At 31.3% G+C, this 17870-nt stretch overlaps 1 protein-coding gene across 2 annotated transcripts in view; it reads left to right on the plus strand.

Annotated features, from left to right (window-relative positions):
• The window catches only part of LOC129953386 (ankyrin-3), a 38811-nt gene that overhangs the window by 6863 nt on the left and 14078 nt on the right, over positions 1–17870 (plus strand). For both annotated transcript variants that reach the window (XM_056066540.1, XM_056066541.1), the window contains exons 2-5: positions 2452–2654; positions 7713–7820; positions 7920–8216; positions 8296–10164. In XM_056066540.1, coding sequence (XP_055922515.1) covers positions 2508–2654; positions 7713–7820; positions 7920–8216; positions 8296–10164 — 2421 coding nt within the window. In that variant the 5' untranslated portion in view covers positions 2452–2507. The remainder of the gene's footprint in view (positions 1–2451; positions 2655–7712; positions 7821–7919; positions 8217–8295; positions 10165–17870) is intronic.

The following is a 17870-nucleotide window of genomic DNA, read 5'->3' on the forward strand; positions in this document are numbered from 1 at the left end:
AAAGCTGCAAATAGTATGATATTTAAGATTGTTAGTTTGGCAGTTAATGTTTCATATTCGACCCTATTGGGTTGTCAGTTTAAAGTTTGAATGAAGAAGGAGTAGGTGTATCTGCCTACTGCAATTAGAACTTCAAAATGTAATTTTTTGTATATCCTAACAATTATTTAATAATTGCAATTTGGGTAAAAAAGCTCGAACCAGTTCTTCTCGTTCTTACCACAAAACTTATATATCTTATATCTTATTCACATTCAAAAACTCCAAAAAATGATCTTAAAAAGTGCTAATATTTAAAAAAAAAACTACGAAATTTCATTTTGAAAAACAATAATGTGACACATCACTAAATTCAATAAAGTACTATGTCAAGCACTTTCTCAGCTTGCAACATTAAAACTGGTGACAAATTCGAGCTGTTGGAACAAGCAAATGGTGTGACGAACCGGAACCGTATGCGTAGATTACGAACGGCTGTAGATATTTCTGTTCTCCCCAGTATTGTTTTCGAAAACCAAGAGGTCTTTTCTTTTTGTAACTATTGTTAACAATTGTAACAATATGACGTCATCACATCTTTCCTTAACTCTTTGTTGAAGTGGCAAATAGTTACAACTCAGCTTGAGAGCTAATTTCAAATTGCACAACTATCAAAGAGAGAAAACAATGAATTTCAAAGAGATTTGTTTCCTTAATGGAATCCCAAATTTAATTATATATGAAATGTTTTGACGATATCGTACTGAGTGACGTCTTACAGTACGACCTGCACGTATTCCACGAACTTTATGTATCCGTATTTTGCAAACAGATTTTGATCTTAAGGTTTTAAGAATTTAGTTAACACAAGAACTATAGCTATTTGGCCCATTTCCACATTCTTTTAAAAATCTACCTTAAAAAGCATAAAAGCATATAATTTCAATAATTCTCTACATGACGAAAAGAACTCAGTATTTATTCAAGTCACTAAAGCGATGATAAAAAGTGAAGAATTTTTAGTTTTCTGATTCAGATTGGCGCAAAATTGTAAGCAACCTATTGTTAAGGCTCAACAATTTTCTCAATTACTCTTGGCTGATTTTTCAATTCTTTGCAAGAGGCAGTGTTTGTAAGAGTACAAAAAAAACTTTAGATGCCACAGGCAGGGATTGAACCTAAGACCTCTAGCATGACCGTTCTACGCATTAAGTATCCCCAACCAACAACGCCTCGGGTACTGCTAATAATAACTTACAGTCTTCCAGAAATGTCTATTAAATTTAATTGTCAAGCAAAATCACTAATTCACCTAACTTTAAAAATGTGACTAAGACACAATTCTATGCAAATTAAACTTAAAACAATGAAGGTGTTAATTTTTGAAATCCCATTTGTGTCATGACTCTTCACGACAGTAGTGAAACAAAAGAAGTGTATTCCGAAAATAACATAAACCTTAGAAATGACGATAAAATTACACATTTTTTCACCCAAACAAACAAACTTATTTGATCAAACACCATTACGCTTAATTGCGAAAATAATTATTACCTTCATATTTTGAAAGCAAGAACATATATTGCTAGAGTTGGCAATAAGGGATAGTTTTTATTTCCAAAAAAAAACAATGTAGATCGCTCACAATAAACTAAATCCGCTTGTAATATCACCACAAACTCTTTACATAAATCACATATTTGGACCACCTTACAAAAAATCTTTTGAATCATGCGAAAAGAAATGAGTTCCATTTAAAGAATTCATTCTGTATAAACTGGCAACAGATAAGTTGCGAAGTTATTAACAAGAAATCAGTCCATTCAATGCCGTATCCATTGAAAGAAGTTTTGAGATTAAATGCACTCCCACCAAGTATTCAGCATTCAATTAAAATGAATTAAACCTTTTACATTTCAGAGTGCAATTTCAGTCCATTTCGGAAGGATATATGCCAACAGCGATCTTTGTTGTGGCCACCTTATTCATTTTAATTTACCTTAATTAAATAGAAAAGATATAAAGATAGGTCACACGAAAATTGTATGAGCGATAACAACAACAAGCGCTGATTAACTCATTAGGCTACAATTAAATTACTTACCCACTTTTTAAGTTATTATACATTTTGTCTTAAAGTATAAATGTTGGTATTTATTTCATAACAAAATCGAAATCTTTCTCGTATATAGTTCTCGTTTATAGTTTAGTCGATCATTAAGTAGATAAACTTTTAAGTTTGTATTTGCGCATAATGTCATATAATCATTCTCTTAAAAAAAACATATATAAACTACTTCAATAAATAAACAAAATTTGCATGAAAATTTACAATAAAACTAGGATAGATAAGTAACATTACACAAAATTCACCATTCTTTTATTAAAAACAAAAATAAAATGCGTGACCATGTTAATACATTTTATAATCTTATCAGAAAAATAATTTTACAATTTTTTTTCATTTATTAGATTTAATCTTCATGAAATCTGACCAAATATAAAATCAGCATAAATCAATCACAGCAATGGCACTTGGTGATACAAAAAATGGCAACTTGCCTTCAATGACTAAAGATATTCAACTTCCAACTGCTGTAGAAACAGCTCCACAAAATAATGAACAAATCGAAAGAGGTTCAACAGAAAAAATGGCACACAAAGTCAATAAACAGGTAAGTTATTGTTTTTTAAACTATTATCATTATGATAAGCATTTTCCATTGTCAAAAGTATTTTCAAATTTTGTTTAAGAACTAGACAAAATTTCATCAACTTAACTACCTGTAGATTAATTAAAATTGTTCTAGATGTATGTTTGAAGGTATAAAATTTAGTCAATTTGTGTTTATATCATTTCATAAACAACAAAGGTCCACACATTTTGCAGAAGCTTACATTATTTATATTCACAAGCTTTAAGATGAATAAATAAGTAAATTATTTTTTTTTAATCATAAGATTACAAATAACTTATGAGTTTTTAAAGCAATCGTAACTTTAAAATACAGTGGATCCCACGACTGATCGGACACATGATATCGCACCTCCTCCGGTGCAATAATGACGTAAATGCAATTTTCTTAAATGTTCAGGAATCACGGTTAAAGTTTGCTTGCTTATTGAAAATACTATATCGCCCTAAAATAGGCCTACAGAATCGACTTCAAGAGTCCAAAAAATAGCTGACTATTCAGTGAGTTAGAGTTCATATTCTTACCTTTTATATCTTTCACCTGTTTCTTTTTTGAGCTTGTGAAGGGTTTGAACTATTGTGGAGCGCAAGGTACATTACGACTTTGTTGCTCCGAAATATTTTATAGTTTAAACTTTTGTGTCAAACAAAAAAGTGTCCTCTTTTGGGCACTAGCAAAGATACAATCACGTCAATTTTAACACGGATAAAACTTGACATTTGGGACATTATGGCGTTCATAACTAAATTTCAGAAAAAATTGCAATTGCGTCGATATTGCACCGGAGGTGCGATATATAATATTTTGCAATGCATTTTCTCCCAGAAAATGTATGGAGAGTGTAAATCTTTATAACCATTTTTTATAACATTCAAACATGTTTTTATTTTAAATAGGCCAAAATTATAATTTCAGCCATTAAACTGCAAACCAATATTAAAAACCAAAGTAACTAAAATTTAACACCTCACAAATAATCGGACACTTAATACTAAGTTGTGTATCCTTTCCATTTATTAACTTCCCAAAAGGGTCGATGTATTGAAGAAACAATTTTGCAATTTTGTTTAAGGCCCGTCTTAAGGGCTTCAATGTTCATAAAGTTCTTTTGAGCAACTCGAGATCCCAGTTCATCCCTAGAACATGCTATATTGCATGTAGGTGAGGTGACTTTTACTGTATTTTATGCACCTTAGGGATACCTTAAACGGTTAACTAACAATATAAAAATATGTAGTTCATTTGAAAACTCAAATCTTTCATTTATTTTTTTTTTTCACTGATGTACTGCCCTTTCGATCATTAATTCGAAGGTGATGCTTCTGCTTTTGATGATTTCGTTGCTGACTTCTTTAGTTATGGTTTCTTTTAAAAGAAATCTTTAGAGATAGCAAAGATTAGTTAATTAGCCTAAAAAGTAGCTTCTCGTCGTACATCTAAAGCTTCTTGCGTTTTTTAATTTGTTGCTCAAATTATAAATCCTTTTTTCGGTATAAAATCGTGATATTATGTAGTGAACTGTGGAAGGCTCCGTTGCTCAATTTTCCTATGGAGGAAATTTCCAAAAACAGTTTGTTTCACTTTTTGGTGCCATTTCGACGTGGAGCAGGAAATCACCTTAAATGTAAGTTTTCGGTAAGATAAACGTGAAAAACACCGTTACAAACTTACTACAGTGCAAAAACAGTGAGCAGTTGTTTTTGTTTTATTTATTTATTTGTTAATTAATAACTTGCGATTCTTTTTTATAATTTAAACTTAATTTAAGCTTTAATATGTTATAAAGTGATGACTGAATTCTACTAATTCTGCAAATTTCTTGGAGAAATTGCATTGCAAAAATGTACATTCTGTTTGGCTGATTATTTGTGGGAGCCACTGTACTTCTAAGTAACTCCTAAATGCGAAATCGGTATCTACAATCAATTTTCACATTTAAGTAACGTAACTTAAAGGCCATCTACGGTCATTAAAAGCCATTTAAAATTTATTTCGACGTATAAATTTTCATCTTTTTAATTTTCAAATTTAAACTGTAAAATGATTTTCTTTCCAACGTTTTTTTTTTGTATATATTGTGCGCGCGCTAAAGTGGTTATGAATACCCTTATAATGATTAAACACAGTGCTCAAAGGAGAACCCGTTACAAACTTTCCTAACATTACGGGTATTTTGGTGAAATTGTTACAGGGGAGGAAACCAACAGGCTAATAGAGCATTGTTTATAAAAATAACGATAAAACAAAGACAGGCATAAGAGCTTGCTTCGGTGTTCAAGAGAAGCAAATGTCTCGGTAAGATAACGATCTCCAATAATTCTTAGAGTTTTTTTTTTCAATTCTATCCAGACGACTCAAGTACGTTATTGGAGAAACATCCCAAATATGAGAGTTATACTCAAGTTTTGCACGAATAAAAGTCTTGTAAATTATAGCCAGATCAGAAGGGGTAAAAAAAACTTCTTGCATCGTCGGAGAAAACCTAAACACTGGCGATGTCAAATATGTGATCGCTCCACAACAAGCGGTTTGTGATGCACATACCCAGGACTGATAGTTGTTGTCTCCTCGATGGAAGTACCACTCATGGAAAGTGGCATTGAGAGTGGGTTACACTTTTGCGACAGTAGACATCATTGAGTTTTCAAAGCATTAAATTCTACACGGTTTTTGATTCCCCATTGAACAATGCTGTCAATGGTGACATTTGAATTGTCAAAAGTGAAAGTAGTGAAGTTTTGTTAGCTCCCGATTTTATTTAAAAAAGTCTAAATTAAAGTTGAATTTATTTATTTTTGTCTTCGACAACAAACTGAAAAATCACAAAAGCACAAAATGAAACGCTTTCTTTAACTGAAAATAACGTTATTGAATGGCAGAATTTACTTGATGACCTAAAACTGATAATGGATATATTTTCAATATCTAGAAAGAGCATCCTCTTCAGAAAGTAGAAACATTTACAGGAACCTGAACCACCAATTGTCATCTGATATGAGTTATTTTTGCAAGGAATTGGCTGCAGGAGCTATCGGTATCATCTTTAGGGCTAGAGTCGAAATACTATATATAGATTTGATTCATCACAAATCTGCACTCTCTGCAATTTAAGAGAACTTGAAGGTATTCACCATTTTATAGCAGTTTGCCCAATATTTTGCTAGAAATAAGGCGATTATATTTCCAAGACAGTTTTTTGACTTTGAACGAGCTTATTGATATTCTCAATGAATCAATTGGTTGGGTAAATCTCTTTAAATTTTGTAAACATGCGTTGTCATATCGCAATAGTTTTTGAACCTTAAGAAATATTCTCCCAGTTAAAAAAAAATAACAAATATTTGTGTTTCAAATCACGTGAAAATTGTATAGTATTTATGTTGCAAATCATTAAAATTGCATAAAAAGCTTTATATCTTTCAAATATTTGTGTTTCAAAGCACGTGAAAATTGAATAGTAGATATTTGCTCCAAGTCATTAAATTAAAAAATATAAAAAAACTGTTTATTGAAGATGTAAAAACTTTAATATTTTACTTATATGTATTTTAGTTTAAAAAATGTCTATCAGGCAGACGGCAGCTGTGCCATGTTCTTATGTTCTTAGTTTTAATAGAATGTAAAACTTATATATTGTAATAAAGAAATTGATCTATCTATTTGCGGCCAAGATCAGAATTCAATGAGCTTATCATACGCTGACGTTGGCCGTCCACATCCGAAGAACAAGGATGAGAATCTAAAAACGAATATGAAAAGCTGACGGTACTTTCATCAGCGAAACAAATTAGGTGGGTTAGAAGTTTCAGACAAAAGAACATTTATTTGTTCGTTTATTTTGTGACTATCAGATTTGAACGCGTCTAATACTACTTGAATTGAACTGTCCGAAAGGTAATTTCTGACCAAAAAAAGAAGAGATTCATCGATATCAAAAGCACGCATTTTCGATAACAGAGCTTGATGCCAAACTTTATCAAATGCCTTTGAAATATCAAATGCAATAATCTTACTTTCTCCAAAACAATGCTAAGATTTATTCCTCTGTTCGGTGAGATTAACCATGAGATCGTTCTTCAAGATATTTCTTAAGCTGAAAATTAATCAGCGTTTCCATTGCTTTGGAAAGAAAGGACGCAAGTGCAATTGGACGATACTTAGAAGGGAGGAGGATTCGCCTTTAGGGACAGGTTGGCCAAATGCAAATCCACCCATTTGGAAAGAGACCAGTAGAATAGGACAGATGGAAAAGCTTACGCAGTGGTTTTGCCAACGTTGAATAACACCTAGCGAGTCTTTAAATTAGTTTCATTTCATTTATCAATGATTAAAATTTAGTTAGTAAGAAAATATTATAAAAGTGATCTGTTGATCTCCAAGTAATGGCTTCTCTAAAATATTGGAGGCTCAATTTATTTTAATTTCCACTAAAAAAATCGTTCGGAATATCCTTTTCGGTAGAACCACCTGGTTTAGCTGTAAGTCTTTGTAAGAAGGCTTATGTGTCCCTAGGTTCCAATTTTAGTCTCCTTAAACTTTTCGTTCAACATTTTTCATAACGGTTTGTATATTCGAATTTGACATTTTCATAGATTTGTAGATTCTTAAATATTATGTGACACATACATCGTTTAGTTAAGTGGAAAACGATCATAGATAAGAATATAAGTTCTAAAATTTATAGAAGCAAACTGAACTAATTGGAGGGTTTTAAGAAAATCTAATACATAGATGAATCTAGCTCAAGCTGAAATAAAATCTTTAAAACTATTGTTTCAATATGTTTTGGAGTTTATTTAAAAAATCCGTAGTAGCTCATTCTTTTAATTTATAAATCTGCTATAAAAACCTAGAAAAATACTTCTTATATAAATTCTTTTTTTGTATGCACGCACACACGATTGACACCCCAGATTCGCAAATACGATTTTGAAATTTTTTTTGAATAACATATTTTATTCATAAGCGTCAGAACTATAGAAACCCATAAAATGTTCCTTATTTTAAGGTTTGTAATTTTCTTTATCATATTTTCAGATTGATGCAACAATATCGTTCCTCAGAGCTGGCCGTAGCGGTGAATTAGGTAAAGTTATTGAATTTTTAGAATCCGGGCAAGTGACAGACATAAATACCTGCAATGCGGTAAGTTAAGTTTATACAAAAAAGTAAATATCTTCAAAATTTAGATAAATACAATTGAAATATTTGAAAACGAAACAAAATGCAAACCATCCTATTTAGAATGGCCTAAATGCACTTCACTTAGCAGCAAAAGATGGCTACATTGATATTGTAAGCGAGCTCTTAAGACGAGGAGCTAATGTTGACAACGCAACAAAGAAAGGCAACACAGCTCTACATATAGCTTCTCTTGCTGGCCAAAAGGAAGTGATTAAACTTTTGATTCAATTCAACGCAAATGTTAACGTTCAGTCGCTTAATGGATTTACACCTCTCTATATGGCTGCACAAGAAAATCATGACGCTTGTGTCCGATATCTTTTGGCTAAAGGTGCCAATCCGTCTCTAGCAACAGAGGTACCTATTACACATTTAAGTCCATATATTTATGTAGTTTTATTTATTTTATGCATGGCAAAAAAAAACTCAAAAATAGGATGGATTTACACCACTTGCTGTCGCCATGCAACAGGGTCATGACAAAGTTGTTGCTGTTTTATTGGAGAGTGACTCGCGGAGCAAAGTTCGTCTTCCAGCACTTCATATTGCCGCCAAAAAGGACGATGTAAAGGCAGCTTCGTTACTTCTTGAAAATGACCATAACCCCGATATTGTTTCAAAAAGCGGTTTTACTCCGCTTCACATTGCCGCTCACTATGGAAATGTGGATATTGCAAAATTATTAATTGATCGCGGAGCTGACGTGAATTACATTGCCAAACACAATATTACACCATTGCATGTTGCCTGCAAATGGGGTAAGAAGAATATTCTGATATTGCTTCTTTCAAAAAATGCTCGTATAGACGCTACAACTCGAGACGGCCTTACACCGCTACATTGCGCAGCGAGATCAGGTCACAAAGATGTTATTGAGCTACTGGTTGAAAATGGCGCACCGATTTTATCAAAAACAAAAAATGGTCTAGCACCCTTGCATATGGCTGCCCAAGGAGAACATGATGAAGCTGCTCGTATTCTCCTAATGCACAAAGCGCCCGTGGACGAGGTAACCGTAGACTATTTGACGGCACTGCATGTATCCGCACATTGCGGACATGTCAAAGTTGCTAAACTCCTACTCGATCATAATGCTGATCCCAATGCCCGAGCTCTTAATGGGTTCACGCCGCTGCACATTGCTTGCAAAAAGAATCGCATCAAAGTTGTTGAGCTTTTGTTGAAACACAATGCCAGTATAAGTGCGACGACTGAAAGCGGGTTAACACCGCTTCACGTTGCCAGCTTTATGGGTTGCATGAATATAGTTATATACCTCCTTCAACACGATGCCAATCCAGATGCACCAACTGTCCGGGGAGAAACTCCACTTCATTTAGCTGCTCGTGCCAACCAGACAGATATTATTCGAATTCTCTTGCGAAATGGTGCAAATGTAGATGCCCAAGCTCGCGAAGGACAAACTCCCCTGCATGTGTCTTCACGTCTGGGCAATATTGATATTATAATGCTTATGCTCCAGCATGGTGCCAATTGCGATTCTGTTACGAAAGATGCATATACGCCTTTGCATATTGCCGCTAAAGAAGGACAGGAAGAGGTTGCAGCTCTACTTATCGATAACAATGCATCTCTTGATGCAGTCACTAAGAAGAGTTTTTCACCACTCCACTTAGCAGCTAAATATGGAAAAGTTCATATAGTACAATTATTACTACAGAAGGGCGCTAACGTTGACTGTCAAGGGAAGAATGGTGTTACACCACTACATGTGGCCAGTCATTACGATCATCAGGAGATCGCTCTACTATTACTCGAAAAAGGTGCATTGCCTCAAGCAAGTGCCAAAAATGGACACACTGCTCTTCACATTGCAGCTCGAAAAAATCAAATGGATATCGCTACAAATCTATTGCAATATGGGGCCGATCCAAACACCAAAAGCAAATCTGGATTTGCTCCACTGCATTTAGCTGCTCAAGAGGGCCATGTCGATATGGTTAATCTTTTGCTCGAGCATGGTGCCTCCGCAAACGTATCGGCCAGAAATGGTCTTACACCCATGCATCTGTGTGCTCAAGAAGATAGAGCTAAAGTTGCTCAAATTTTGCTCGATAATAATGCACATATATCAGATAGAACCAAAGCTGGATATTCACCGCTGCACGTTGCTGCACATTTCGGCCAAATAACAATGGTTAAATTTTTACTCGAAAATGATGCAAACATTGAATTAAGTACAAATGTAGGCTATACACCGCTTCATCAAGCCGCGCAACAGGGGCATACATTGGTTATAAATTTACTATTGACGCATAAGGCCAATCCAAATGCTCTCACAAATGTAAGCCAAATTTCCAAATATCTATGTGACGCAGGTTATTATTTAAAAAATTTGAGCAAATTTTATTTTGTGTAGTATTTCAATTCAGCTGCAATATTTTTTAATGGTTCATCGTTGAAAGCTTGTGAAAATGCAAATTCAAAAAGATACAGGTGACCAGATTCTTAATTAGTACTGGAATAGATCCTTATTTAAAAAGAATATAATTTTTAGTATTTAAGTGTGTTATTTTTCGGTTTGATATTTATGTAAGTGGTCTCTTACCTTATTAACCTTACTTGAATAATGCATACACAGTGCATATTACTTATTATTATTATTATTAATACATTCTTCATTTTTCGATAATTTTTTTCATTTTGTTTAGCTTATTGACTTATCTGGAGTTTTTAATAAAAAGACACAGTCCATTTTAAAAATACTTTTTCATCAACAATAATACAAAAATAAAAGAACCATGTGCATTTTGTTTTGGTAAGATACTGAAAACGATCCAAACATTATACGCTCATTTATTACAGTACAAACTGAACAACACAAAGCGAGATAGCTAAAATATGTAAAGTTTGACACCGACTAAACCAGATTAATTGGTTGTTTCGTTTGTGAGTGAAAAATAATAATAATAATTCAAACTAACGTTAATCAAAATTAAAACTAAAGTATCTCCTCAAAAATATATATATATATATATAATATATTTGATTTTATTTGAAATATTGTGTGAAGAAATTTTTGTTAATCATCATATAAGATTTTCCAAATTGAATATTGTTAAATATCAGTCTTAAAAAATTATGGTGACTAGCGTGTACCACTTCATTAGTAGTTCCGAGTAATGGATATTGGATACTCATTTTGCTAAACATTAATTAATGCTTTGAGATTTAAATGCAAACCTATTTTGGAATGCAAAAAAATGTAAAACCAAACCCATTTGTACCCACACAGACATTGTTTAAAAACAAATAAAAATAAAACCATTTTCTAAATTATTTCATACTTCATATACAATGATTTTAACATCTTACTATCCCTTTATAATTTGGTAATGTTAAAATCACGGAATTGCTGGCTCCTTTAACTTTAAGCAATATCCATATGACATCTAAACAATTTTTCTTATAAGAGCAGTGAATTAAATAGTCCCGTCAACAGTTGGGAATTCCAATAAATAGGTCGGCCTAAGCGTATTTGCTCTATTTCTTTTCACGAAATGTCACTTTTAAGACATGTTTGTTTGGCAATTAGCAATTAATTAGTTGGTAAAGGTTTAAAATGTTGGACTTCCTTAGTGAATGTAAACTAGTAAATTGTTAAAGCCTTAACCATAGGTTGTTTAAAATTTCTCCCCAATGTTACTTTTAAATTAATTTAGGTCCATTTCCAAACTAGTTATTTTATGTACATATTGTATAAAAAAAATATTTAAATGAATACAAGAAAAAATATCAAAATAACCTGAACAACCCAAAATTACGCTTCCCTACGGTCACATCGAATATTTTACGAACAACAAATTTTGAGAAAAATCAAATTGACAGTTTTTTTACAAATATTACATTCATTGAAATATGTATAAAAATCCAACAGTCAGTTTTGTTAATAAAAAATAAAAAAAATAGTACCCACAATTGGTAAAATTGATTTTGATATCTCGTGAATAAATTAAGGTATTGACTTCAGAATGATTTCATTCTGAAATGTTCTTAGACAAATCCAATCTATATTTTTTTTATATAAGAAATAAAAACTTTCAAAAAATTCTACTAAAATAAAAATCAAACTTTTTCATCATATACAAAATATTGTTGATAATTTTTAGTTAATTTAAAAAAAAATCAACTGACAGCTTTTTTTAAAAAACATGAAAACAAATACAACAAAAAAATTGATAAGACATTTTTTAGTAGAACAGAGAAATATATTGACTTCAAATTATTTATCTCACACAAAATATTGTTAATCGACAGACGGGATTGGAAGTTATTAGTGTGTATCCCAGCTTCTTTTTAACTTTCCATAGAAAGTTATTGTAATGGGTCGGATTTGTCAAATTGAAAATTTTGACATTTCTCGACGTTTCAATGTCAAGCTAAAAGATTTTTAGAAAGATGTCTGTGCGTGCGTGTGTACGTACGTTTGTACGCCCGTTCGTTCGCGACGAACCAGAAGAGACATCGACTTCAAATAAATTTTGTAATACAGATAAAAAGGCAGAAAGTGCTCTTAAGAAAATTGCGTGGGTGGTTTTTTTTTACCATATCAGTTTAATAAATAGGTGAACATTTTGGATAACCCTAAATATCTTACGAACCAAAAACGCTAGAGACTTTAATTAAGTATTATATTATATATTGTAACGTGATACCAAACAAGTATATTTTTTGAAAAAAAATCAATTAACAATTTTTTTTTAATCAAAAAAACTGAAACAAAATGTGTCACCTCGAAAATTTTACGAATACAAAATGATTTTATCTCCAAAACAACTTTGTGCCACGAAAAATGAAGTTTAACATCAGCTAAAATTTTGAGAAAAACCGAATTGACAGTTTTTTTATAAAACGTAAAAACCTAAAAAAACATTACTCAAAGTTGGTATAAATTGAATTTCGACACAAATATCTTTCCCAAAAACTTGAGATTATGACTTCTAACTAATTTTATCTTTTAAGAAATATCATTTTCAACATTTAAAAAAATCGAATCGACAGTTTTTTTTACCAAAAAAAAAAAACCTAAACAAAAAATTAATAAAAGTTGGTAAAATTCATTTTCGACTCAAATATCTTTTCAAAACTTTGAGATATTGGCTTTAGGCTGCTTTTATCTGTTAAAAAATATTGTTGTCAACACTCAGTAAAATTTTGCTTACAAAAAATAAAAACCTAACAAAAAAACAATACTAAAACTTGGTAAAAATTTACTTAGGACTCAAATAGCTTTTAAAATTAAAAATATAGTCTACAACGCTTTTTATTCATCCAATTTGTAAACATTTAAGAAATGCTACTTAAATTGGTGAAAATTTGTTTTCCACTAAAAATCTATTTAACAAAACTAGATTTTCAAACTAAACTATTTCTTTATTTGAAAAATATTGTTTGTAATTTAAAAATTTTTAAGAATGATTTAACTGAAAACTTTCTTAATCCAACACGAAAAGAAAGAAAAATCGACAAAATTTAATTTTTATTTGTATTTAAAATTAATTTTTAATATAATGGACAGTAAAGTTGGAAACCTTGAGTTTGCAAGGTCGACTTAATGTATATACAATTTTATTTAAAAATCTGCGTATTCGTCCAAGTGTATATTTTTAGTATGTCAGGTAACATTTTACTTGTATTTGCATATTTGCAAATTGTGGCTGTCACATCTATAGTATTTAAAAATTGATCTTCATATAAAAAGGAAAACCGTTAAAGTCTTTTAATCCATATGGGCCAAAATGAATGCATCCTAACTGATTTCGATCATTTCGTCAGTTGTAAATTTTATTATTTTTTAATTCTGATTTTATTTTTATTTTTTAATTTTGATTTTATTTAAAAAAAAATATTTATTGTTTGGGTTATTTTAAGTAAGTTAGAAACTGAATAATTTTACTAATTCATAATTATAGTTTCCAGGCCTATCGATTGAAATGTATTTAGTTAATATATCTGAATAAATGTTGGAATTTTTACATCTAGTATGAAACGATCCACTGCGCGACGACACGGTGCTCAAAATATACAAACGTTTTAGTAAGACAACTTTTTAAAAACTCTTTCTTTTGAATTTCGTCCAAGAAACTCAAGCCCAGATATAGAAATTGTATTCAAGTTTTGGACGAATATATGCTTTATTAATTATAGCCAGATCATTATTTCCAAAAACAATATATTTGGCTATTACTCTAAAGAACACTTACTCTAATAACACTCACTTCTGAGAAGGGACCACCTTCAAAATTACTCTGTGGTTATTAAACGTTGTAAAAATCTATATTAATTAATCCACATTTATTTTTGTTCAGGTTAGAACAAGAAAAAGTTAGATTTTATCACTTAATTTAAAAAAAAAACTTTAAGGTGAAAATTTGACCCGTAAAAAAAACAGCAGTATTAATAAAATTTAAGGAAAACGACACAATTACAAGAATTGTAGAACTTTTATTGCTTAAACAGTGGTGCAAGAGCGGGAAAAGGCCTTTTGAAAAAGGCATATCTATCCTTTTAAACTTTATGTTTAAGTACTCTTAGATAACCCGAGCGTATGATTTAAAAGTATTTTTCAACATATGTATTGTATGTTCTGATTTACAAGCCCTCAAAGTTGAAAAATAATTTTACTCTAATCGCGAACCGTATTTTCAACAAATTTTAAGATTTTTTTGTCCGAAGTTTCTTTAAATAAATTCTCTAGCTTCTTAAATAATTTAATTGGTTTATTTTCGATTATCTAAAAAAAAATAATTATTTTATAAAAGATACCTTCTTTATGTAGTCTGAAGCTTTAGTACTAAGAAAAAATGTTTTTTTTTAAACTTTTTGTTTAAAAAAAGCATCAAAAGATACCTACACATTACACATTCGTGTAATTTCGTGGATTCCAAAAAACTCCTTGACGGTGGCGTTTACCAACAAATTTGATTTCTTCGGTATTAATCGTCAGAATAAACTGGTTAAGCGCATTATTTTAAGAAAAAATTTTACTAAAAAAAACTTTTATTTAAATATAACACCAAAACCTTCAAATTTTATAAAAATATCAATTTTAATAATTTTTTCTTGGTCAAATTTTGACATGTGTGTCAAATTTCATTAAAATTCGTTAAATAGTTCAGATTTTACTGACTTTTTTGCGCTCTCCCATACAAACATCAAACCCTCAAATTTTATACAAATGTCAATAACTTTGTTGCTATTTATTTTTGTTCAACTAAATTTTGACCAAATATGTAAAAGACTAATATAAACATGTTTGCCAAATTTCATCCGTTAAACCGTTCAGATTAAACAGACTTTTTTCCGCTCTCCCATACAAAAAGAACAACTGTGCATCGTCGCTTCATAGAATCCACCAAAGCCTGACATCTCTGTACTGCAATCATTTTTTTAACATCTAATTTACCAGAATATATTAATCGGGAGTTTACACTACTGTTATTTTGAACGGCACTGTAATTATTATCTGTTGGGAACATTACTAGTTGGACTATAACTTTTGATTAGTAAATGCCTAGTACTCCCTTAATTAATATCAAACAAATCCTTATAAAATATCCTTTTACTACAAAAAATAAATTAGGTGGCGCAAAAGTCCATGAAGAACCAGGGCATAGTGACTAACAACTCTCAACCATTCCTGTGTGAGTAATGTTGTCAAAGATGGAAGGGACCTACAATTTATATGCCGAATCCGAACGGCTAATTTGAGAAAGCACTTTTCATGATAAGAATTACTCTGGGAGGATTTGTCAATTCCTCGCAAGAGGCAGTTACCGTGGAAAAAGTTAGGTGGCACAGGCAGGGATTTAACCCAAGACCCCTTGCATGACAGTCCAAAGCACTTACCATCACACTACGGGTATCACTATCTTTCTTTTAAAAGGTTAAATTTTAAGATCGTCTGTTGGGTTATATTGGTGGATGCGCTCGCCCCACCCCATTGACTTATTCTCTTCAAATGATTGCAAACAAATCTGCGCACTATTCTGCAAAATAATCTTTAAAGTCCGGTTCATCGGTTTGATGAATGACGTGAAAGTTCCCTTGTCAATTGTGGATGCAAATGGCATTTCAGGAACTCCGGCCCAACAATTTCTTGTCATTAATAAAGATGGCTTTTTTTGCCTTTGAGATAACTTGAACTACTTATTCACTTATATGCAAATAGTTCTGTACAATTGTTACGACTTTATTTTGTTTATGTGATTGACAATTAGGAAATATCATTTAACTAATGGTATTTTTACTTTCATACTTTTTTATTCGGTAGGATGTGGCATAGTGGCAAACACAAAAAGTTCTCCTTTAGCTTCATTAAGTTCTCTTTTTCGACTGTTCCCGTTATGATTAGAGAAAAATCGGGTCCAAAAATATAAAAATATTTTATTAAAATTCTTGAATTTTTAAAATACTTCACAAAATTGCTAATTTCCGATTATTGGCTTATTTTACTATAAGCACAAGATAAAGGAAATGTGACATTTTGTTCCTTACAACTAAAGTGTCTAACCAAACACATTCTTGAGTACAATTTAAAACATTACGTCATAATCTATAAACTTGTCTTTGCGTTGGGTATTCTAGATGCTGTACATTCATTCATTGGAATGTTTCCAAATATAATGTTGCCGTTACAGTGCGGTTCACCTAAAATTGTTTAAAAATATTTAAAAAAAAAAAAACAAAATTCATACAAACTAGGTTCTAGTTTTATTATTTTTATTTTAATAGCGTTATGTGATTTTTAAGTAAGGTTCTGATTGCAATAGTCTAAAATGGCAATGGTTCACATGATTATAAATGGCTTCTTTCAATCAAGGGTGTATACAGACTCTAAGATAGAAGGGTCATACGCCTACCATAATGTATATATATCAAGAAAGTTTTTCTCGGGACATTCCATTACCAAAATATTAAGACAAAAAACCTTTAACCTTTTTCAATAATTGTTTGTTTTATTACTCGCTGTCATTACCTGAAAGAAGTTTTTTGTTTGAATGACAAGTACAGCGCGCAATGTCAAAAATGTACGTATTTAAAAGTGGATAAAATGATTTTTGTGCCACGTACAAACAGAGAAGTATGTGAGGTGGGATGAGGCATTTTGCATTTGAAGACCACAGAACAAAATAATTTTTTTTTCTGCTCTATTCAAAAAGAACCTACCTTAAATATAAGAGAATTAAAAAAATAATTATAAATTTTCAATGAAATTACCAAAATAATTATACATGCCAGTGAATAAATGTCAAGATAAACCACTTTTAAGTTCAGGGCAGAGAACTGAGCTGTCAAAAAAAGATCTGCGTTTTTTTGCCCAGAGAAATGAGAGCGCTCGGTTTGGGTTTTTTTTATTTAATCAGCAGAGCTAGCTCAGAGCGCCCTATATGAGGTCTTCACGTTTGTTTCGTGTTATATGAAAGAGGCATATTGAACATTCTTTAGCTATTCACAGTTCATTTCTCAAGTGTGTTTCATAAGTAAGTCTGAGAGTTTTGATCAAACTTTGCTCAGGGCGTAATCGATGTGCTCAGGCTGTGCTCAGTGCTCTGTCCTGAGCTTAAAAAGAAAAACGCCTTTATGTGAACAGGTGAAATTTAAAAATTAATATAAAATAGAAATAAATGTTTCCACGAGATAAAATTGCGATAAGTATTATTTATTTGCGCATATCTATCAAATAAAATAAATGTTTGAGAAAATTTATTTTTTAAATAATGCGTATCTATGTACTATATCCTAGTCATATAAGACATAATCGTAAAATTAGATATGACACTAATTCTGCATTTTAGAAAAGTTGTTGGGGTGGATGCCGTATAAGCTTGTGATTTTTTTTTGTCGAAGGGAACCACTTTTAACTTTAAAAGAACTATTAATCCACGGAAAAAACAGTGTTTAGCTTTTTAAAGATGAACCCAATATAAAATATGAAAATTACCTTCATTTTGTAAGTTTTAAAAATGTTTAAGCCAATTCCGCTCTGTT

Source organism: Eupeodes corollae, chromosome X (assembly GCF_945859685.1).
Source record: "Eupeodes corollae chromosome X, idEupCoro1.1, whole genome shotgun sequence".
Classification (NCBI taxonomy): domain Eukaryota; kingdom Metazoa; phylum Arthropoda; class Insecta; order Diptera; family Syrphidae; genus Eupeodes; species Eupeodes corollae.